General features: G+C 38.1%; 1 protein-coding gene across 5 annotated transcripts in view; it reads left to right on the top strand.

Annotated features, from left to right (window-relative positions):
* Window positions 1-16,205: 16,205 nt before the first annotated feature.
* LOC128609104 (dynein axonemal heavy chain 11) overlaps window positions 16,206-24,589 on the top strand; it is a 62,088-nt gene continuing 53,704 nt past the window's right edge. For 3 of the 5 annotated variants that reach the window (XM_053627508.1, XM_053627499.1, XM_053627491.1), the window contains exons 1-11: window positions 16,206-17,291; window positions 19,595-19,735; window positions 20,209-20,408; window positions 20,546-20,744; window positions 20,831-20,930; window positions 21,469-21,680; window positions 22,443-22,676; window positions 22,779-22,946; window positions 23,379-23,495; window positions 23,570-23,707; window positions 24,405-24,529. In XM_053627508.1, the coding sequence (XP_053483483.1) occupies window positions 17,064-17,291; window positions 19,595-19,735; window positions 20,209-20,408; window positions 20,546-20,744; window positions 20,831-20,930; window positions 21,469-21,680; window positions 22,443-22,676; window positions 22,779-22,946; window positions 23,379-23,495; window positions 23,570-23,707; window positions 24,405-24,529 (1,862 nt within the window). In that variant the 5' untranslated portion in view covers window positions 16,206-17,063. The remainder of the gene's footprint in view (window positions 17,292-19,594; window positions 19,736-20,208; window positions 20,409-20,545; window positions 20,745-20,830; window positions 20,931-21,468; window positions 21,681-22,442; window positions 22,677-22,778; window positions 22,947-23,378; window positions 23,496-23,569; window positions 23,708-24,404; window positions 24,530-24,589) is intronic. The other 2 variants (XM_053627525.1, XM_053627517.1) reach the window with 1 other exon arrangement.

The raw sequence follows: 24,589 nt of genomic DNA, 5'->3' as shown, positions 1-24,589 counted from the left end.
GTTGTTGATGTTTAGTAGATAATCCATAGACTATTCACTTGTCCCTTTTGCTTTCAGTTTATATGGATGGTCCAGGTTATGGTTATTGATGCTTAGCAGATTATCTATGTGGCCTCTATTGATGCACTTTGTTATATATGGAATTAAACATGACAGGGCATGTTGTTCTAGGAAAATAATTAGTGCTGGGGTGATGTGATGCAGCATTCCAACCGCAGAGTGGTTTATTTTCCTATAAGAACATGTCCCGAAGTGTTTTATTTATCTGATTATTCCACAGTAATTTGTCAACAATTACAGTATTTCATTTATTAAAGACATTGCACTTGCCAGACAAGATAGTTTGTTTTATTAGCTACTTTATAACAGCTATAATCAGTCATTTTCTCAGCAGCCTCTCTTTTTGATCTCTTTTAAAGTTAATAAGAGGAAAAAAACACAAGTTGTCATGTTACTGAGACCCTGGAAAGCACAATGTCCTCTGTCCTGAAGTAAAGTGGTGAGAAAAATGACTGAGTGTTACAACACAAAGATCCATCCATCCATTTTGGTACCACTTATCCCACAAAGGGTCACAGGGAGCCTGAAGCCTATCCCAGGGGATTCGGGGCACAAGACGGGGGGACCCTGGATGGGGTGCCAATCCATAGCAGGGCACAATCTCACACACTCTTGCACACCCATTCACACACTACAGACAATTTAGAGATGCCAGTCAGCCTACAACGCATGTCTGTGGACTGGGGGAGGAAACAGGAGTACACGGAGGAAACCCCCAAAGCACAGGGAGAACGTGCAACCTCTGTGCCCACAGGGCAGAGGTGGGACTCAAACCCCCAAACATGGAGGTGCAAGGCAAATGTGCTAACTGCTAAGCCACTGTGCCCCCTAAACAACAGCATGTTTGTTTGTTTGTTTTATAAATCTAGTTATTAGTAGGGTTAGATTGTGTGGTACGTCCACCATACTATTGCTGTGAACAAGCTATTCCTATGGAAATGCTAGCATATTTGAAGAAATGCATTAATATAAAACTGTGGTTGGCATTAGAGCTGGCACTACTGTCAGAGCCATACCAACAATTCAAGAATTCAACAGTGCTTTGGAATAAACAGTAAACATAATAATAATAATTTATATGGGTTTGAGAAGAACCTGGATACACTGCTTCATTACAGTGTCTACATTGGACTATCTAGATAAAGTGTTATCCTTTACGTTGTCAAGATATAGTGCAGAAAGATAACCAGATGACATTTCTATCTGAAACACAGAATTGTGAGATAATCGCCACATTTACTGTTGCAACATTCACTCAAATTTGTTCTTAACAATAAAATTTATTATCATATTTGTGTCAACTCTCTTACTTGTTCCATTAAAGCACCCTTGTGAGAAATATAACTGTTACTGTTTTTCCAAAGTGGTGGAAATATTGTAAAGTTATGGATTAAATGCCATGTTTGTCAGCATGTTATAGATGGCAGAAGAATGTGGACGTAGCTGGTGACTTGGATGTAAAAGAGTGGGATTTATAGCCTGGAATCTCTTGAACAATTTTATCAAAGGCCCATTCCGGCATAGCATTTTTCTTTGGCCCATAAATCAGTGCTCCCGGGGCTGTGTGCCTGGACAGTAAGAGGAGATAGATGAGCCAGGGGAGAGGTCAATGGCTATTTTTCACCCCAGAGTCCTGTCACAGCCTCTGGTGTCTGCTGCACCTTTATGAATTGCTCTATTACTGACTTGTGTTTTTAATTTGTTTTACCCTGTTTGGGTAAAAAAAAACAAACAAAAAAAAAACGCAGGGGCATTAGGACCCCACTCAATCCTGGCCAGATAGAGATAATGTATTGATTGTTAAATCACTTGTTTACTGTGGCTGCATGTGGTGTTATATGAAAATTGAAGAAACTTTTGAAAAATGAGACTAGGACTTGTCCCTGTCTGAAATGTTACATCTTACACATACATACATACATACATACATACATACATACATACATACACAGAGAAGTTAGTATATATCTATGTATTGCATGTCCTTTTAAAGATTCAACAAATATTTTCAAATCTTAAGTCATATGTGCGATATACCTTTAGTCTAAAATATTTTACAACATTATGCCAACAGTGCATGGCTCATCATTACTTTAATTGGTTATTTTTATTCATTATTATTATTATTATTATTATTACATTGAAAGCACCTGCCATATAATAATCATAATAACAACACAACATTTTATTCATCTGAACATACAATGTAGATGTAAATAATATAAGCCATACTTATTTGGATTATTTGAGAAATTTTGCATTTAAGCAATACCAGAAATCAGTTATTACATTATAAACAATACACTGCAGTCATGTAGATTTACTAATTTCCCCTCAAAGTATCTACAGTTTGAAATTTGATGACTGCCTTCTACATATGATATCTCTATCTCAGTTCTATTTGAATAATTATTACAGTGTAATTTGTGCTTCTTATAAACTATTATGAAATGATTTGAAACCTCATATTCTTTTACATATGCATCTGTAGCACATTGCACTCCTTATTATTAAAAAAATAATCATTCCAAACTTTTGTACAATAGTGTCAGTTTTCTCCCACTGACAAATTGATAAGTCAGTACAGATTTGTATATGAATCAGGCATGTACAGTAATAATGTAAGTGCTGTAAATTATAGATGTTACATGCTGTGCCTGTATGTATGAGGGAGTCTGAGACAGAGTTCTCTCACTCTGAATCACATCTCTGATTTATTCATGCATTTGTCATGGAGGCTTGTTGCTGGTCAGGTAGATGCTTTCATCCACTCCCCCCTGATTGAAAGGCCTTCATTTGCTATGCGTCCATGTAAAGTGGACGTCTCTCATCACCATGGCGACCTTGGATTTCCAGTCACTTTCATTTAAATCGGATTCTCAGCATGATGTTCCGTCAGCAGTGTGCGTGCAAATGGCTTTGGAGCCTAATAAAGCCAGTGGCACCATCTGATTATTCACAACAAGGCTGAATCGAGACATACTAAGATCACAAAAGGTTGAGGAATGAGTTAATGGAGGACTACATTCAAGCAACAAAATCTCCTATTGCTAAGATTCTGAAATGTAATCCCTTTTATCTGATCACACATAAGAAGAAGACTGAAAACATGCATACATGTCACAACTGTTGGTATATTTGTACAAAAGTGCATGCACACACATATACACACACACACACACACACACACACACACACACACACACATACACAGGAAGTTCTCGTCATAACATGGCTCCAGCAGAGTAGTTGGATAGCATTGCAGGCATTCCTGTGTGCAAGGCCTGAGAGAGCAACCATCGCTTGAGGGATATGAAGGGTTGTCTGTGGTGCTGCTTGATTTACTATGCCGATGTGATTGAAGCTGAGGTCAGAGGTCATAGGTGCACTGGCGGCCCCTGTGATCATTTTCATCAGACTACAACAAATAGGCAGACACCGAGTTAAACACGCAGCACCTGTAGGAAGAGTGTTTGAGAGCTGTTTTACTTGACATGGCACTTGTTTTAACATTTTCTCCGTTTTCATTTAACAAGTGTGTTTCAAATGAAAACACGAGATCTATCAAACCTCACAGCATTTCTTTTACATATTATGTGCTTTATCTAACAGAGGCCCAGTTCATATTTGGGAAAATTGCCCCACACAAAAAAAACCCCACCTAGACTACAAATCATTGCTACAAAGAAGAGAACTATGCATAGTTTTCTTTGGAATTTCTTCCAAAATACTAATTGACCTCTGTCATGCGAGCCATCATCGAGAAATACAATATAAATGATCCATCTCTGTCAAAAGCTTAGTACTTCTACTACACACCATGCACAAGCCCCAACATGTTCAACCATTTTGTTCTCTTTCTTTTATCAGCTGTAATTTTTCAGACCTGCTACCTAGCACTTAAAGCTCAGTAAATTTCCTCTAGGAGAGGTTCAGTGACGGAAAATAATGTTTTCATAGCAACCATCTAAAAACAACAGACAGCCTCCTCATTCATCTTCTCAGTGGAGGGTTCCCACATGTAAAGGCAGAAAAGATATGGATGCTGACAAATATACAGTAGTATTTATATATATATATATATATATATATATATATAAAATACTACTGTATATTTATATATATTATATATATTTATACTATATATATATATATATATATATATATATATATATATATATATATATATATATATATATATATTTTGGTTACAAGATGCATTTATTACAACACATACTCCTGTAGGAGTACTAACATCGCACACACAATAACGCTGGCATTTCCAAAATGACATCAGAGCAAAATGTGTAAAGCATGTCCAATGATAGTTATCAGTTGCACCATTTTTCCGGACCATCTCCACGTTCTCTGAACTGTGTAATGTATTCCACAGCCAATCAAATCAATCAATACCACAATAGACCTTGTCAGATAGTCTGAAGGCTGTACAGACTTGATTAGAGTTAATCAACAAGGACCAAGCATGATCTTTGCTCTAGTTGACTCCTAACAATCTCCATACTTCATACATCTCCTAGCTTCAGGGAGCGACCAACTGAATTTTTAAAAGGGGGAAAGAAACTGGGTGATGCTGTGATTATAGGGAATGTCCCTACCCTTTTCCCTGAAACCAGAGCTCAGACTTCAGCTACTGTCATCAGACATGTGATGGTAATAAATAGCACAGTGCAATCACGAAACTGCTCCAAACCTGCAGAAAATAATCGTAATTGTATTGTGTTGGATTTGATTACAGATGCTCGTGAATTTTTCTTGGTGGCATTTTGAGCAACTTTGATCTGGTGAAGTTTATATTAGTTATGTGCAAATGTATGAGTACATAAAATGAAAGATATTCTCATTAATAGTTTTCTTTCTTAAAAAAAAAAAAATTATTAGGAAATCAACCATGGCATCGTGGCATTGACTTTATCGATTAAAAAGACATGGTCTTAGTCAAACAGTGATACAAACATCCTTTAGTTCATAGGTTTCCATGAATTACTCTCTATACGAGACACAATTTGAGCCTGATTGTAGAAACCTCTTTTAAAAAAAGCTACTGCAGGTTGTGATTTTACGTGAACCCATGATGCACTAAATTATAGACATCCTACATCCCACGTATGGGACCTTTTGATGGTTGCTGGGCAACAACTAATTAAGGTTAGCTGTGTAGTATGTGTGTGTGTGTGTGTGTGTGTGTGTGTGTGTGTGTGTGTGTGTGTGTGTGTGTAGTTTGGAAGACAATAGGAAAGCATTTGTAGGAACCGAGTAAGCCAGCTTTCAATGTTTTAACGTAAGGTGATACAGGACAGTATGAAACCTAGCACTTAAACCCGAAATATGACTTGTCCAATAAATAAAATGTCACATAAGAGAACATATTCCTCTGCTTATTCACAGTGAGGATGTTATCTTGACCACAACGCAACATGTTGCAAGGCATTGGCATGAAAATGAATTTGAGTGATTTACAGATTCCTCTCTCTCGAAAAAAAAATTCAACCTGTTGAAACATCATGAATGAAAGCCATAATCAATTTCCTTTTTAAAAAACGGATTCCTAAGCTGTTGTGTGCTTTCTGCCTATCCATTAGGTGAAAGATCTAAGCATTTGCTGTACACTTCAAAATGAAAGAAATAAAAGAGAAAAACACAGCACAAGGTGGCTCAAAATGAAAATGTTCTCGCCCATCAGAGCTGTAGAGAGTGGCATTAATACCAGCACTCTATTGAAATCTAAATGCACTGGAATCATTAGAAGCCTGGCCCTCCTTCTTCCTCTCTTGTCATTCATTGGGCAGGAAACCAGATGACTGCTGGGAAATAAACAGCACATCAGTGACTCTGCATTAATGTAAGACAGATAAGAGACTTTCAAGCGTTTTAGAACTATATAATTAGCCATTGCTTTCTTAGCATTTGAATGGGCACTTAAACTTCGAAAGCTCTCATTGTCTTGGGTTACTGCCCTATACTCTTAGCATCAGTTAAGCCTTCCATTCAAGAGGAAATCAAAGGTCCTAGCATTAAAATTAAGGAAAAGAGACCCTGTCTTTGTAAATCAAAGACAATTGGATCTCAGCGTTTTTGGTTTTGTTTTGTTTTACATCACTTTTTTTTTTGTTGTTAGTTTAATGGATTATCTTCAAAAGGAGCACAAAGCAGGAACATTGCACTGCAGAAAACATCTCACATAACGCAATTTTGTCATTACAATCACAAAGCAGTATCAGAATTTCGTTAACACTGTAAAAAAAAAAAAAAAGAAAAGAAAAGAAAGAAATTCACTGCCTCTTCAAAAAAAGTCTGAACGGTGACATTAAAACAGAATATGCCAATGATAATGACTTAATCTCATGTTCACCATAAAATAATTGGTGAGTATCATGCTAAAACCAATAAAAAGGAAATTATTGTCAAACTTCTGATGTACTCTTTGAATATCCAATTCCTATTGCATAGGAATTTAGGTAAAATGTGTCCAGTATATTTTTCATAGCTATATATATATATATATATATATATATATATATATATATATATATGCGCAGATCCTACACAAGTAATTGTAATAGAATGGTAATTGTGCACTATATCACACTTTCTGGCCAGCAGACGCGAGCAGGTGGTCGTGGCTGATGAAGAACAGGAGCAACATCCGTGCTCAGGCTCTCTTCAGAGTATCCTTTACAGTGAAAGGAACTGGCTGTGCCATCTGCATGCCTGGTTCTTCAGCCCTGTGCATCAGCAGTGCACTAATGACAGAGAATGACTTGTCACCATGCTGCACAAACGACTCCAGCCACTATTTATCATAACCTCCTATTTTCCCCGCTTGTTCATGAGCATGTCCGCTTGTTGAGAGGTTTTTTTTTTTTTTTTGAAAGACCACTCATGTGGACATGGGCTGGGTGGATCTCAGCTGTGCCTGTGGCTGTTTAGCAGGGCAGCCTGATTAGGTCCTAATGAGGGGGTCAGCTACAGGACAAAATCTGCCTCTGCTGCACTCTCGGCCCTGTTGCTGATGGCAGGGCTAATCATGTGTGAAAAGCCACCATGTTATGGTGACATTGCTGTGATACCACATCGCTTTAGGGTCTGTGGAAATGAGGAGCACTAATGGTTCCTTCAGAGGTGGAACAGAGCATGAGCAAATGGTGGTAGTTCTTGTCGTAAGGCTTGTTACGGGAAAACTGAATCGGATTGACTGCCTGATAGGGCTGTGATATACAAAAATGGAAAACACAATATCACAATCCTCTAACTGTCCATCAGCTCCTATTTGCAGTACCATAGACAAGTGTCAGCATTATAAATTGTACAATTTGTAGACCAAGTTGCACTTGATGCAAAATAGCTAGCAAGTAAACTCTATATACAGACAGGTGACAAAAAGGAAACAAACAACATAAAGTGTCTTAGTCAGGTGTCTGGCTACCATGAGCTGCCTAAACAGCTTCAGTGCACCTTGGTACAAATTGTACAAGTCTCTGGATCTTGTCACCTGTCTGCATGTGTATATACATTGACTGGAAAATATTATTTAGGATTTTAAAGTCCCAATTAAGGTTTTAGGGACCTTTTCTCAGGAGCTGTAATACAAGTAAGATCATGTTGTTGTTGTTGTTGTTTTTAAAATAATAAATAGAGCTGCAGTATTAAATTAAGAGGTTGAAGAAAAGATATCAATATATCAACATGTATGGAAACATTTTCACCCCTCAAGAAAAAAGAAAAGAAAAGAAATCCCATCATCCTCTTGACAAGCATAGCTGTTTGCTAACATGGCACTCAGTGAATGCTTTTTTGAGCAGTACTTAGAGTCACACTGAGCATGAGATTATAGCACATTGACAAACAGGCAGGGAAGATGCCTGAGAAGTGCTGCGGGCTTTCAACTGAATTACATGCACATTTTCAACTCTCAATAGGAGTCCATCAGGAATTAAAAGCAAGTGATTGATGACAATCCTTCTTCAAATCTGGGGATGCAGGGAAAAAAAATGCACCTCTGTTCCAATATTTGGACAAGTTTAACGTGTACAATATGATTATTCTTTTATAATTTTCTATGATGTTTTTCCCACATACTTTAAATATTTAAACTAAATCCACCATTTTGGACAAAACAAAAGAACTTTCTTTCTTTCTTTCAGACTGAGTGCAACATTTGAACTAAAGGCAAAGATCAGCAGGATGGTCACATAATTTACAAACACTCAGGCTTCAGTGATTATTAAGACCTGAGTAAAACTTTGACCTAGTTGAAAGGACAAGCTGTCAAAGTAAGCTTTCATGTACTCAGAGCAATGGTAATAACTGTTTAATGGCTTGTGAACTGACCAAATGACACAAGCTCATCTCTCTCTCTCTCTCTCTCTCTCTCTCTCTCTCTCTCTCTCTCTCTCTCTCTATATATATATATATATATATATATATATATATATATATATATATATATAAATTTCCAAGAGGTCAAAAGTCTCTGCTTTACTGAACCTTACACTAATTATCATTAGCATTTTGCTGCAAAGAGAGCTCAAACTTTTGTTCTTTTGTTGTTCTTAGTAAATTCTTGGTTCTGTTGATCTTTACCCACTGTAAGTTAGAACCGTTTTTTACATGGGATAAATAAAAACCCTTGTGGTTTCAAGTTTTTGCTAAAAACCAATCATGGAGATTTGATTGTGTCAAAATGGCCTACAATTTCTCTGCAGTCAGGGACTTGAAATAATTATAAAATTACATTTTATTTGACTTCAGTCCTACTTGGACAGTGGAAGACCACAGTTCCTCTTACTACTGAACCAACAGTAGTGACCTATGGGATGAAATAATTTGCCCTTTTTAGCTGCCTGCAAATCACCTCCTGCCAGTGTCCTAGTTTTGTTCCCGAGGCCAATTAGCGAGCCCTACCTTAGCCTGAGGCTAAAAGGCTACTAATGGGACCATGGAGGGGTATCCACCTGAGAGGTGTGGAAAGTTCCCCACAGAGCCTTCATTCGAGAGGAGGGAAGAGGTGGGGACAGGCAGGACAGAGGACTTCTAAAGCTTTTACCATCACACTGAAGCTTCATTGTGACTGCTGGCTGTTTGATCTTAAAATAATTTACTTAATGATCTCACGGCGGGAGCAATTGGTGCTGCTCGATTACCCTGCCAAGTCTAATGGACAGACGAGAAAGGGAGAGAGAGAGAAAGAGAGAGAGAAAGAGAGAGGGGGGGGAGGAAAGTGACAGAAAGAGGGGAGGACAGACAGGATACGGTGAGGATTAAACACTGCAGGCTGTTTACTGCGGAGATTGAAATTTCCCAGCCTTATAGAGAGGGGTGAGTTTAGGGTTGGAAATCCACATCAAAATCCACACCTCCTCCTACCGCCCATGCAATCAGGAGACTGAATCTGTTATGAAAAAAACGGATAAATTCTTTGGTCTATCAATTGATCAAAACGTTTGATCAATTCTCTAGACCTAATAATGTAAACTGGCTAACAGACTTTCTTCTCACATAATCAATTTGGCATGAACATCATGAACATTCTTCATGAACAAGAGTTTTTCTTGCTTTGGTGTAGGCAGGTGCTGATGTACTAAGTCAGCTTCAATAAGCTGACTGACAGGAAAGTGGAGAAAATATTAAGTTAGTTTGGCCATTTTTCCTGCTCTGGCCTCAACAGCATGTCAGATTCTAGTCGATTGATTTTGTGCTGCAACAGAAAGCTAATCACTGTAACGACAGGGCATAAAGTGCACACTGGCACCCCTTCATCTAATGCTGCAGCTCAAATTCATAACCACAAGCCCCTCTTCATAATTCATCATTGTATGCCAGTGAATGAACCGCAATTACATTTAATGGCCAAGTTAAGAACTCATTTTGATTTCATGAGGGAAAATCGAATTAAAAGCAGAACATAATTATTTGGCTTTTACTGAGGGGGCTGTAAGACCAAAATGTAGAACACTATCTGTATCAGGGTTTGTATCAAATGCATTGTAGAAAACCGGTCTCAACTGGTTTACTATTTACTTTAAGGCCAGCATCATAAAGTCTCACAAAAGATATTCAATAGTTCAATAGTTTTTCAAGAAGAAGTAATTAAATAGTTTTTTGGGGTTTTTTTTCTCCAGATTTTCAGAAAGGCAAGAAAACCAAATACACACATATCCCGGATATAGGCAGACTGAATCTGAAACTGAATCAATTTCCAACAGGTCAAACGGCACTGCTTTACTGACCCTTACACTAATTAACACTAGCATTTTACCACAAAGCGAGCACAAACTTCTTTTATTCTCAGTGAATTCTTGGTTCTGTTGATCTTTACCCATGGTAAGTTTGAAAAGTTTTTACACCCTTGAGGTTTCAACTTTTTGCTAAAAACTACTCATGGAGATATGATTGTCTCAAAATAGCCTGCAATTTCTCTGCAATCAGAGTCTTGAAATAATTATAAAATGACATTTTATTTGACTCTAGTCCTAGTGGCCGAGGATGACTGCTGTTCCTCTGACTAGTGGACCAACAATAATGACCTAGTGGATGAAATAATTTACCCTTTTGTATATTTTGATTGAGTGTATTCCAAGATGCAATAGAGCAAAATCCAAATCTAGATCAATTCAGCAAATGCTAAAGAGAAACAAAATAATTTACAGCGGTGACCTGAGGCACAGATGTGGTCATCAAGGTCAATCAGAAGAAAAGTGGATAGATGTTTTTATTCCTGTTTGGCCTTTAAATGCTGCAACTCGTGATTGCCATCAATGGTGTGAATGATGAGTTACACCACATTACAGCAAAATGACATTAAAATTACAGCTTTTGCCTACAATATATTTTTAACATCTGGAAATTGTTTTATTTAGGCTGCTTACTAACATCGCCATAGCTGTCTGGCTGCAAAGATCATGTTCCGTAAGGAGCCAGTTTAACAAACTGTGGTAAATGCAGCCAGTCTGCCTAAAGATGACTAAAACCTTATTATCTAAGTGTGATTTTCTCATGCAATGAACATCACAATTTGACCAGTTTGTTGGATACATGAAGTGAATAAGCCTAATTTATTTGGTTTACAATCAGATACTAACTGTCTCCGATGCTGCTGCACCCATCGCATCATTATGAAAACAGAGAAGAGCCCTTACACACTCTCTAAAGATGACAACAAACAAAGTTTTAAAAATTTCATATGACCTTATTAAAAACATTAATGACATGAAAATTAGTTAGCAGAAGTCATTTGTATATTGAATATTTCTCTACTGATGTTAGTGTGAACAGAGATCATTTGAGTGATGAGATGACAATGAGGTTCTTATTTAAATCCCCCAAGTGACTTATACCTCAGATGATGAGACAGAGACTGATGTGGATGATGCTGATAATTAGCGTGAAGCCAGTTCCCATGATAACCTTACAATTCTTTAAAATTTGGCAGTAATGTTGTTTTTCTGGTAGAGCTAGGCAAGGCAGACTTAAAATATTACAAATTTACTTCTGGATGAGATACAAGTGAAAAGGAAAACATACTGTATTTCAGTTCAGAAAGCATTCAGGTTTTTGTCAAAAAAAAAAAAAAATATATATATATATATAAAAAATCATTTTTGGCAGTTTTCCATTGGGCAAAATTCAGCCACAACTACAACTGACAGACTTTCCCAAACCGTCAATCATATATAAATAAATTATTTAATAATGACATGTTATAAAATCCCTATTTATGTATTGCCCTAACATGTTTTTCATTCTTTACTGCATTACACTGATCCTGTGCCAATAAAACCTCTAAAGGTTTTATGCTGAACAGGGATAGTTTATCAACAAGTGATTTACGGTCTGTGTTTTCACAAGGTAACACATCTCTGAAAGAATGTAGTCATATCTGCCAAAGTGTCTGGAACTGTTTCATTCACGCGCCTGCTAGTAAAACTCTCGTAACACTTGCAGCAGAGGCCCCCCAAACACACACACACACACACACACACACACACACACACACACACACAATGACATCTTCACTCCACCAACCAAAGGCAGAAGTCAAAGTGGCGGGCTTTTAGGCTGACAATAGATGTGCACTTGAACATTCAACTCGCTCTTAGAGTAGAGAGGAAAACAAACACTCGAACAGGATTGAACCACTATTCAGAAAGCCGAAAAGCCAAGTGCTATGAGATATCTGCAGACCAACAAAAGTGCTTGATAAACAGATTTCAGTTACACATTAGTGCCAAATTTTACAATATTTGACAAAAGGTAAAAACTCTGTAAACAAAGCAGTGTGAAAGAAAAATTATTATAATCAGTGAAGATAATATTTAAAAAACAATCAAAAAAAAAAAAAAACACTTTAAGTGACTTCAGATTCAGACACCATTAAAACCTTATAAAAAGTTATTCAGTAACACGCCCAAGGATTTTAAACTAATGCTATACCCTTTTACACTTAATAACAAATAATAATTATATATGATCTTGTGTTTTCACTTAAACTAATTTTTCTTCAGGCTCTACTACTGGTCATATACATTGTGACTATAAAAAAATACAATTATATTTAAGAAATTGGCTTTTACATATCTTCATACATGTCTCACCGGCAGTTGGTACATTCACCCAACATTGTTTGTTGGTCCGTGATGTAATAGATAGTAAAGCCTACATTGGTGTCCTGATGCATTTTGAACATTTATTGACCCATTTCCTCTGAGCAGAATAGTTGGTGAGTGTTGGATGAGACCATAGCGGGTGCATATTAAAACTTTTCCGCTGCGGCTCGGTAGCACCTCTGATCTCCCTGCACCAAGCTGGAGACTTGCACTGGCTCATAAATCACACTGTGTGCTGTGAGCGGAATAGCTCATCGGTCCAGGATTAGGAGCTCGAAAGGCCACTTGTTCTCTGACTAATGCCAAACAGAGCTCGGAGGAGGACGAGAAAGCCCAGAACCGGTGTCAGGGAGCTCTCAGCCCACACTCTGTCATCTCTAATGGGGATGCAACGACAGTGGCATCTGCAAGATCCGCATGGCTAAGATTAAAGCTGCAATGCATGCGTATATGTGCATATGTGTGTGTATTCTGCTATTCTGCTAAAAGGTTGAAAAGCTGATTATTACATAATAGATGTTCTTATGGGAATTAATGTATTGTATTAATCACTAATTCTTGATGTTGTCAGTATGCAGTACTACTGTGGGAGCTCATTAACGGGGGTAAAGCTGCCTTTTGTGGATAAAAGCAATCCTCCTTAGGGAGTTCTTAGCACATGATGTTCTGCATGTGCAAGCACACACACACAGACACACCTAGACACACACACTCAGACACACCTAGATACACACACACACACACACATTAAACTATAAGGTCCATGTAAAACTACTCAGATGTATTGGACTTAATTGGAGTATTGAATTTAATTATAATTCAATTAATGTAATGGAATTCTGTGGCAGGCAGTGTTGTCACCTCACCACTCCAGTGTCCCCAGTTTGAACGTGAGATTGGGTTACTCTCTATGTGGAGTTTTGTATGTTCTCCCTGTGTCCCCATGGGGTTCCTCTGGGTTCTACAGTTTCCTCCCATCTCCCAAAACATCCATGGAGGTGGATTAGCTACACAAAACTGCCAATAGTCCCATTCAGGGTATATTCCCATTTTACTGTCCTTGTGATGACCTTCCGCTGACATAATTATTAAAGCAGCTAATTGATGCTGTGCCTACAGTAAAACCTAACCCTAATCTTAACCTCAAACCACACATGGGGACATTTGGTTTCCAAATATATATATAAGAAATTGGCCCCGCTTACACACACACACACACACACACACACACACACACACACAATAAATCATAAAACCATGTTTCTAATCAAAATAAATCATATTTAATAAGCACATAGCCTATAAGCAATTAACTATTTCTAAATTATTTTTTAATGATGTTATTGTGCACAAAAGCATGAAAAATTGGGCTATTGCGCAAAGGAAAAAAAAAAAAAGGTCTGGGAATAAAAAAAAATTGTGATGTTCTAACTTGTCCTATCGCATGTCTTAAAGAGGCGTTCGTTAGCCTATCTAAGAGGAAGCGTTTAAATCTGTCATATCTTCGGATAGGAACTCTTAAAACAAGTCGAGCAGGAGGAGGTGAATCAGCTTCCTCTCTGGAGGGCGCATCCATCAGCGCGAGTTCGAGGCTGCAGCGCCGTTAATTTGTCCTTTTTTCTCTCAGGCTTGCCTACACCGCGGGGCGCGCGCACACTGCCGGGGGCCAGGATGTTGCTGCAGCGCTTCCTGTGTGTGTGTGTTTGTGTGTGTGTGTGTGTGTGTGTGTGTGGCGATTTCCATTGCGCAAATTATTTCTTAACCCAGCTCTGTATTCTCAATGCTTGTGTTATTGTAACTTTCTCTAAAACAGGAGTTCTCAAGCATTTTACAGCCAGGTAGTAGTCATGGGATAAATCATAGTGATTATTAAATAATATGCTTTAGGCAGGTGCTCCCTACCTCTGGTTGATATGAATAATAACACACTCATTGAATGGTACTGTCCCTACGGTTGGCACTCATGAAAGAAACAGGGCTTACCCTCATGTTAAATATTGTATTGAGGCTTTCAAGATTAATAACTGAATAATAAGCTACAATTTTATGTGGTTAACAGAAGGAAAACCTGTGAGAATATATATATATATATATATATATATATATATATATATATATATATATATATATATATATATATATATAATCATCAACAATTAGATATATGTGGTTCGTTAGTTAGATTTGCTGTAGTTTTGCAGTTTATGGTTTCTGGGTACCAGCCACATTATCCTCTAAATCTGGATGTGTTTAAAGCTGTGGAGATTATTAAATGAAATAAATGGTATTTATGGAAGTATTGAGAAAGTGTGTGTTGAAAATGAAAATGTGAATTTGCTGTGTATGTGTGTATATCTCAATTTGGTTCAATTTGACAAAAATAGGAGAAAAAGCTCCCCAATTCTCATAAATCTACCTTTCACTAAAATAATCCACAGTGGAAAAGTAAACTTGTGTAAAAGTCTTAGTTAAAATTGAAAAAAAGTGAAATGAAATTTACAAAGGTATTCAGACATGCTGTTATAACACCTGAAAATAAATTCTGATAAGTTGATTGGACATGACTACGAAAGGCACACCTTAACTTGTCTTAACTCCACAGCTAATGTCAGAGTGAAAACAAGTCATGAGATTAAAAGGATGGTCTGTAGAGAATTCATTCGATCCAATTTATGTTAAGGCTGTAACATGAACTCAATGAAGTGGTCCAAATCATTTTAAATGCACTGCATATAATTGGAATGAGATGTCTAAGAGGAGGTAATGATTTGAGATGATGCAGAAAATAATATTCGAAATGACCAATGATAAATGATTTGGGGAACAGTAGACAAAACCACTTATCATGCCTGGGCTATCATACTCTATTGCTCTGGGTATGAATGTAAATAAGACATGGAGGTAATGTAACGCAGTTAATTTACTTAACCTATTTATTTTTATTTATTTTATTTATTTTATTTTTTTTTAGAAAAAAAAAGTTGCTGTCAATTAACATTTCACCACTTTTTGAAGTCGGTTTTAATTATTTATTTACCACACAGGTTTTGATATTCAAGAGAGAAAAAGATACAAGCACATCAAGTTTCATGTTTCCACTTTAAGTAAAATATTGAACACAAGGGTTAAATGATACATTTTCCATATGCATGTAGATTGTATAGACCATATTTCAGTAGATTAATGCTTCTTGTTTCTGTTTAGCATTGTTTAATTTTTAAAGATTTCAATCATGGTGTGGAAAAAAATACTTACTGCAACACAATGAGACACAGTGAGAGTGAAAAAACTGCTATTTCACAATGTATGCAACACATTACTAGTAATGTTGGAAATGGTGACATTTACTATGAAATAAAAGTTGTGGGGAAGCTTCATTTCCTCCTGGCAGGAGGAAGGACTGCCCTCGTGAGGACACTGCTGATACTCAGGGCAGGTTGTTGTTGTTGTTATTGTTGTTGTTGTTGTTTTTAGGCAGCTGTTGTCCACCACAAGTTATGTCCAAAAACAGTGCTCCAAGTCGGTGTGTGATTGGAGAAGAAGCTAGTTATTGGAGTTATGCAGAAATCTTATTTCCGGTAATGCAACCTGTGATTCTTATAAAGTAAATTAGTTACAGCTGTTGCAACCCACCAGATATCATTTACTGATTCAAACTTAATCGTAGCTGTACATGATTCACTTCATTACAATCCCCCCCCCCCCCCACACACACACACAAATTGTACCTTGATTGATTTCAGTGTTCAATAACTATTAGCTTTAATCCTGAAAATTCTTAAAACTCTTCAAGCTGGCAACCCGGAAATGTTTGGTTTAATTGTAAATTAGGCCCCTAGAGGGCAACAGTGGTGCACTCACTGTCCCAGAACAGCGTTTAACCTGTCTGTTACTTCCATTTTTCTCTGAATAATTTTCAGACCAAGTAAAAAAGCAATGTCGCAAAGCATAAGACGAGTTGACAAGTCGTTCCCAAAGGAACTCAATGTAGTAGGCCATGATAAATGAAAAAAAAATAAAAATAAAAAGAATGAGTTGTACGCCTCATGAATGGAAGGCAAGCCGGGGAATAAGTCCTTTCCTACAGACACAGTCAAACCACAGTGGGTTAAAACTATAAAAACCAGCTCCCGCTTCTGTTGGACAAACCCAGTTTGTTTGAGCTAACGTGTTTACACTGGGTCCATTGCCATGGCAGCACAACGCCATCCCGCCCCTCACGGCGCGTGCATTTCTTTTCTCTTCAGTGTCTCGCGCGAGCGCCAAAACAATCCGCTATTTTTCACATTAGTTTAAAAAAGAATAATACACAGCGTCCTTCATAACTGTGAAAGTATTTCATTCTACTTTTCGCCAAGTTTGAAACTGTTCAGGGACGAGATGTTTGAAGAAGATGAAGAAGAAGTTGACCCTCTGTTTTCTGAAGACGAAAGGGTGCAGTTTATGGGCGAGAAAATTTGCCAGATGTTAAAAGTCACAACAGAGTCCTGGAACAAGTTCGTGCTTATGGAGGAAAACCAATTCCTGCTCACTGACTACTTTGAAGCACGAGTTAAGTTTTTGTTTTTCACTTCAGCCGCCTCTGCTGTCCTCACTGTTTCCTCTGAGGTGAGTATGGCCTGTTCTTCCAAAATATGGGTTTACTAAGAGAAGACATGCAGCATGTATTGCTCATGCATCCTAGTGTTGCTCTGCCTGCACCAAGTGTACCCTCTGCCCTGTAAAAAAAAAAAAAAAAAATTGAGTACTTTACTTAAAAAAATTGATTGCCAAATGTAAAATGGACAGTAAATAACTGTAAAGCACACAGTGGTGGAAATAAGTATTGGACACATCAGCATTTTTTTCAGTAAATATATTTCCAGTGAGGCTATTCACATGCAGTTTTCACCAGACATCAGTATTAACTCAAGAAATCTGGAAATATAAAGAATTCACATCATTAAAGTCCATAAATAAAGTAAAGAAGAATGGCACATTAAAAAAGTATTGAACACGCTAAGTGAAATTTATTTAATACGTAGTGGAGAAGTCTTTGTTTGTAATGACAGCTTCAATCAAGACGCTTCCTGTATGAAGAAATGAATGGGCCTCAGTATTCAGGTGTGATTTTGGCCTATTCTTCTAAACATTTTGTCTTTAAATCTTGTTCAATTGGATTCAAGTCAGGTGATTGACTGGGACATTCTAACGCCTTGATTTTTTTCTCTGAAACCAACTGAGAGTTTCCTTCGCTGTATGCTATGGATTGTTGTATCAACTTTAAATGAGCTTTGACATGCCTTTTCTTTAGTAATGGAGTCTTGTGAGGTGAGTGTGATCAGTGGAGTGCATCGCCTGTTGTTTTCTCTGTGACGATGGCACCTGCTGCCTCCAAGTGTTTCTGGAGCTCTTTCTGAGTGGTCCTTGGTTCTTGGGCTACTCCTCTGACTCCCTGATCGGAAATCTTACGAGGAGCTATTGTGCGTGGCCGGTTGATGACGGAATGATGTTGTGTCCACTTGCGGATAATGGCCGCACTGGTGCTTACTGGAGGATTCAGAAGTTTTGAAATACATCTGTATCCGATTCCATCAATATGTTTTCCAACAATAAGGCTCCAAAGGTCTTCTGAGAGCTCTTTGCTTTTATCCATCATGAGATGTTTCTTGTGTGACACCTTGGTAACGAAAAGCCTTTTTATAGACCATCAATTTACTAACACAGCTGGTATTAATTTGCACAGATAGGGGGTATAATTACTTATGGATTTCAGCTGGTTCTTTGCCTTACCTTGGAGAACTGCTTTTTCTTGTGTTCAATACTTTTTCCTGTGTTATTCCACTTTATTAAGTGGTAATTAAAAAAAAAATTATTTAGTGGTAATTTCATAACTTTTATTTATGGACTTTAACGTTGTGAATTCTTCATATTTCCAGATTTCTTGAGTTAATACTGATGTCTGGTGAAATCTTCATGTGAATAGCCTCATAGGAAATATATTTATTGAAAAAAATAAACTGTATTTACAGTAAACAGCTGTAATATCCTACGTAGTATAAAATTTCCCATAATCCAGTACATTTGGCTGATGCAGGCTAGAACTGAGCTGAAGTTTAAGGGTTTTGCTCAAGGACCCAACCATAACAATTAGGCTCTGCAGGGATTTGAACATGACCCCCTGACCCTGTAACTCAAAGCCTCAACCACTGAACCACAGCACCTATCACAACTAGCTCACATTGAATCATTGCAATCCTTTAGTGGAGTTAAAGATCAATTTCATTACTAAGGATAATACCACTTAACAACCATGAAGATCACTTAGGACTATAATTCCTACAACAGACTTGCACGAAAGTCTCCAGTAGTCATCAGTTGATAACAAATAGACTTGATTTGAAAACTATAACAAACTTCCTGTTTACATAATTGTACTTTTTGACCACATAGTACACAATTATTGAAGGGAATTATCTATAATTGCACTATTCTGTGTCACCAAATAGTTCACACTATTTGAGTCGGTTTCCTCTCAAGGTTTCTTCCTCATGTGGTCTCGGGGAGTTTTTCTTTTCCACCATGACCTCTGGCTAATTTAGATATTTCTGTAGAGCTGCTTTTTGACACTGTCCATTGTTAAAAGTGCTATACAAGTAAGATTGAATTGAATGGAATTAATTCAGTAATGGAGGTGGTTCCATCAGTGGGCACTAATCTCGCTAGTTGTGGTGGCTCAGTGGTTACGGCTTTACGTTCTAGCTCAACAAGTTGAATGTTCAAATCCCAGCATTACCAAAACTTTACTGTAAATATGTTTTACAATTGTTTACAGTAAAATTTACAGCAATTTGTTTTTACAGCGTATTTATACTCTTAACTCTTACTTCTACCTAACATGCTGTTCTTCATGTATGTTGTATGTATACCAGGTTTCTTCTTCCGATTGCAAGAGGCTATATGTTCTCAAGAAGGAAAATGTGCCTGTCCTTTCTGAAAACTGCAGGAACATACTGCTCTTTGGTGTGCTCTCACCATCCCTGCTTCTACAGCTGTCAACCAGTGTGGACAAGGTAAAGAACTCTTACAAGGAAATCCTGCTCATTTCAAATGCAGGTAGCATCTCAAAGCTCCAGGGTCCCAGGTTCGATCCTCAGCTCAGGTGATGTTTGTCTATATGTCCTCCCTGTGTTTGTGTGGATTTGTGTGGATTTTCCAGATGCCTTCCACCTCTCAAAAACATGCCAGTAGGCGGATCAGCTAAGATAAATTGCCCCTGGGTGTGAATACATCCATGGTGTATTCCTGCCTCTTGGCCAGTGTGTCCGCTATTATCCTGACCAGGATAAAGCAGTTACTGAAAGTGAGATTTGAATAAAATATTATGATCTCACAAGTTATCAGCACTGATCAAGGCTTTAAAGGACTTTAGAGTGAATATTATCTCTAGCCTATTTTTGGGTTTTGAAATCTGCCAGCTCTCAGAGTCACCTTTCACTATCAGACAGATCTTTCCATGCATAATATGTCGATGTTTTATGTCAAGGTCTGCCTGCCACTTTTGTCAAACAAGGAGAATCGTCAGCTGTGGCCAAATGTGATATCCCAGGATGTAACACGACACATAGAGAATTTATCAAACAAGGTCTCTGTGGTTAAAGGACAAGTTGATGGGAAAACTGTGCTTCCTGTGCCAGCTGTGACACAGAGGATAGAAGACTGTCATCCATCAGCATCCATCAATCTGTAAGTTGGAGTTTTACACTTGAATACATTATGTATGTTGATCTATGTGATTTTAATATACCTTCTTTCCAGTTAACAACATATTCCATTAATTTCACAATTATTTAACATTATACATATTTCCTTTAATTTCACAGATTCAGTCAGGGCTGTCATGACAGGATGGCAGTGATGCATGCAGTTGAGTCCATGGTCATTAATTGGGCCCATCTGATACAAAAGGTCTTAAAAGAAGATTCTGCTGAACTCATCGTAAAAGGGATGAACCCAGGACCAAGCACTGAACTAGACTTCTGGAGGTCAAGAAAAAACAACATAGAAAACATTCACGAACAGGTTTGTGTCCCTGTGAGCATTTATACACTTTTTACTCATGTAATTCATTAGTAATGATGTAATTGAATTAAGCGTCCTATTCTCAGCTTCAGAGTCCAGCTGTTCAGAAGATGGTGAGAATCCTGGAAGTGGCAGACAGCAGCTATTATCCATCTTTTAGAGCACTTACAGAGGAGGTCTATGATGGTAATTAAGTTTAAACTTACTTGATCTTTTTATCACTGCATGGTGGTCTGTAACAACAAGCCTGTGCAGGTAGTGTGGCAAAATAATCAGCAATCTTGAACGTATCTTTTTTTTTTTTTGCTAGGCGACACAGTTGCCACTTCTCCTACTTCACATACCTCCAGCTCCTGATATTGGGTTACTGTTTGTGCATGTTCTTCCCCTTGTTGGTCTGGGTTCCTCTGGGTTAAGCACTTTTCTCCCACCTCCATAAAACATACCAGTGGATTGGCTACTCTAAATTGCCCCTAGATGTGAATTTGTGTGTGTGTGTGTGTGTGTGTGTGTGTGTGTGTGTGTGTGTGTGTGGTGCCCTAGGATGGATTGGCATCCCATTCAGGATGTAGTCCCCCTTCAACCCAAGTGTTCCCAGGGTAGGCTCTAGATCCCTGCAACCCTGACCAGGATAAAGCTCTTACTGAACATGAATGAATGAATGAATGGATCTCTTTTTTTTTGCAAATTTGACTCTTTCTCTTACATTTTTTTTTATTTGTAGCATTACAGGAAGCGAGAGATGTGGATCTGCACCTGCAGCAGCTTCGGCCAGTCTTGTCTTATTTTGAAAAGGAGGAGTTCTCATCCATCCACCCATTCATATCTCCACTATTTCATGTTATCTTTTTGGTTTGGACTCATTGCTCATTCTACCGCCAGCCTGCTCGTGTTGTAGTGCTGTTGCAGGAGCTGTGCAACCTCCTCATTCAGCAGGTAATAACGATGGAGATTTAAGGTACGTTCACACATACCGCGCTGCAAGTCGGCAGTCGCTGAACTATGAAGTCACTAGTAGGTGTTCCTACTACTGGTTGCTATAGTAACATTTATCAGTGGGTGGCGCTTCCACTTTTGACAACAAACCCGTTTTCTTGCTGCTAAAATTAAACATTTTGGATGGAGAGCTTATTTATGTAAAATTCACCAGTGTATGTTTGTCTCATATCCTACGAGATGAAGGAGAAGCAGTGTGTGCTTTTTGCCATTGCGGCCATCTATCTGCGGTGAAAGTCTGGGTTCACGAAACAATTCGGACTCGCAGGCAGCATGGCAGATTACGGCTCACATGTGCTCTACTGTCTTCACTCCCATTGGTAGTTGCTGCACTAAGTTGCTCCAAATTTGTATAAAGTTAAACTTTTCTCAACTTTGTCACATTGCTGCACATGCCCACATCTAGTTGCCTACAGTCACTGTCGCTCATGTCGCCTGAAGTCCCCAGCTCCCATTTAAAATGAATGGTCTCTGGTCATTTTGTCGCTGCGAGTCGTTGTACATGTGAACGTACCTTAATAGGATTTGACTGCCAGAGGAATTTACCATTTTATTTTTTCCCAAATGAGCCAAGAAGGAACATAGTGACAATTTACAATAGAGCATCTGTATTGAACATCTCAAATATTTTATGTTCAGCATTAATGGCACTAGATACATAGCTCAAGTTAATATCAGCATTCTCTCCTTTCCTTCAATCAGGCTAACTCATACCTGTGTGGAGAAGAGCTGCTACGAGGAGAGACAGAGGAAACTCTGGAGAAGCTTCAGACTGTTACGAAGCTTATTAGATCTTTTAAAGAGACATTCCATACCTACAGAGAAAATGTGGCCACCTGGGCCAGCTCCAGAGGAATACGCAAGTACTGGGACTTTCCATCCGCTTTGGTCTTTAGACGTTTTGACTCTTTCACAGCTCGAGTGCTACAGTTAGAGGTGGGACTCATTTCTGGTTTTGTTTATAGATTAATGGTACGTCAGCTTCAAGGTCCATTTCTAAATGAATCACACTAAATTAAATGGATATGTGCATTGCAGGATCTTTTCTTCACCATGGTCAAGTTGCAAAAACTGGAGAAGGTTATTTTTGGTGGAATAAAGGGACGAATGTACACTGAACAGGTTTTTCTACTGCACTCTGAGTTTCAGCAGCTCTGCAAAGGAATCAGGGACAGTGAATATGATCCTTTAGATTTGACATCCAAGGTACACTTTTACAACCAGTGAACAGTTTGTTGAAAGTGTCATAAAATGGAGTGATTTCATGTTAGTGTTAGAGTTGGATGAGGCCATCTAGGAAGAGGCAAGGAAATACAGATAAGATATGGTGTATAGTTTGCAACATGTGAGCATCAGTTCCATGGTGATATGCTGGTTTATTATGGTAGTAACACAGTGATGACAGCTATCGAAAGAGTCCTGTTGATGAAAGATAAGATATGCTACTCCTTGGAGATACCTTAATGAACATCTTTCTTTAATATTATTCTGACAAACTATATCTCCTTTACTCTGTTAATGTTGTATCAGAACGTATCAGAACTGATACTGCATATAATTCCAGGACAGTTTTAAATAGCCAATGTTTATGATGTTAAACCACACAGAAATTAAATGCATTTTCTGTTTCATGTGAAGGATTTTGATGAAGATTATGCACATTTTAAAGTAAAGGTTGCAGACTATGATAGACGGCTTGGTAACATCCTTTGCCTGGCCTATAAAGACTGTTCAGGATTGGAATCTATTTTCAAAGTAAGTTCCTACCACTGGTCACTTACAACAATTAAAATAATGTGTAAACACTGACACTTTTGTTTTGTTCATAGCTGCTAGCTATGTTTCGACCTTTCATGGACAGAGGCATCATTAAGGAAACATTCACCCCTAATATCACCAAACTGATGCACCTTTTTGGTGTTGAGCTGGAAACATGTAAATACCAACTTAACTCTCAACGAGAGCAGGTGTCACTCTTATTCGTTAGCACAATAGGTCATATACACTCAGTGAGCACTTTATTCGGAACACCTGTATACCTGCTCATTCATCCAATTATCAGCAGTGCAATGCAATTCATAAAATCATGCAGATATGGGCCAGCAGCTTCGGGTCATGTTCACATCAACCATCAGAATGGAGAAAAAATGTGATCTTAGTGATTTTGACCGTGGCAGGATTGTTGGTGCCAGACTGGCTGGTTTGAGTATTTCTATAACTGCTGATCTCCTGGGATTTTCACACACAACAGTCTCTACTGTTTCCTCAGAATGGTGCAATAAAGAAAAAAACATCCAGTGAGCTGCAGTTCTGCAGATGGAATCGCCTTATTGATGAGAGAGGTCAAGGGAGAACGGCCAGACTGGTCCGAGCTGACAGAAAGGCCACAGTAACACAGATAAGCACATAATTGTATAATTCTGGTGAGCAGAAAAGCATCTCAGAATGCACAACACAGTGGCCTTCCCAGTCACTGGATCTAAATCCAATAGAACACTTTTGGGATGAAGAATTGAGGCTGTTTTGAGAGCAAAAGGAGGTCCTACCCAGTATTAGTATGGTGTTCCTAATAAAGTGTTCAGTGAGTGTATATACTAACAATAGTGCTCAATTTTTGACATTATGAGATTATGAGAGCTGTTATTGTTTGGTGTGTGTCTCCAGAAGGAGAATTGTAAAGCTACTGTGAGTAAGAACATGCCGGACATGTCTGGTGCTTTGAAATGGGCCAAAATGCTGAGAAATAGAATCCAGATCCAGTGGGAGAATTTCCGATTTGTGCTTGACATGTAAGTGTTTCCAAACACCCAAGTCCTGAATGGCATTTACAATATTTTAGGGGGGAAAAA

Source organism: Ictalurus furcatus, chromosome 1, assembly GCF_023375685.1.
Source record: "Ictalurus furcatus strain D&B chromosome 1, Billie_1.0, whole genome shotgun sequence".
In the NCBI taxonomy this organism is placed as follows: domain Eukaryota; kingdom Metazoa; phylum Chordata; class Actinopteri; order Siluriformes; family Ictaluridae; genus Ictalurus; species Ictalurus furcatus.
Note: the sequence above shows the minus strand (reverse complement) of the source record. Positions and strands in the feature narration are given on the sequence as shown.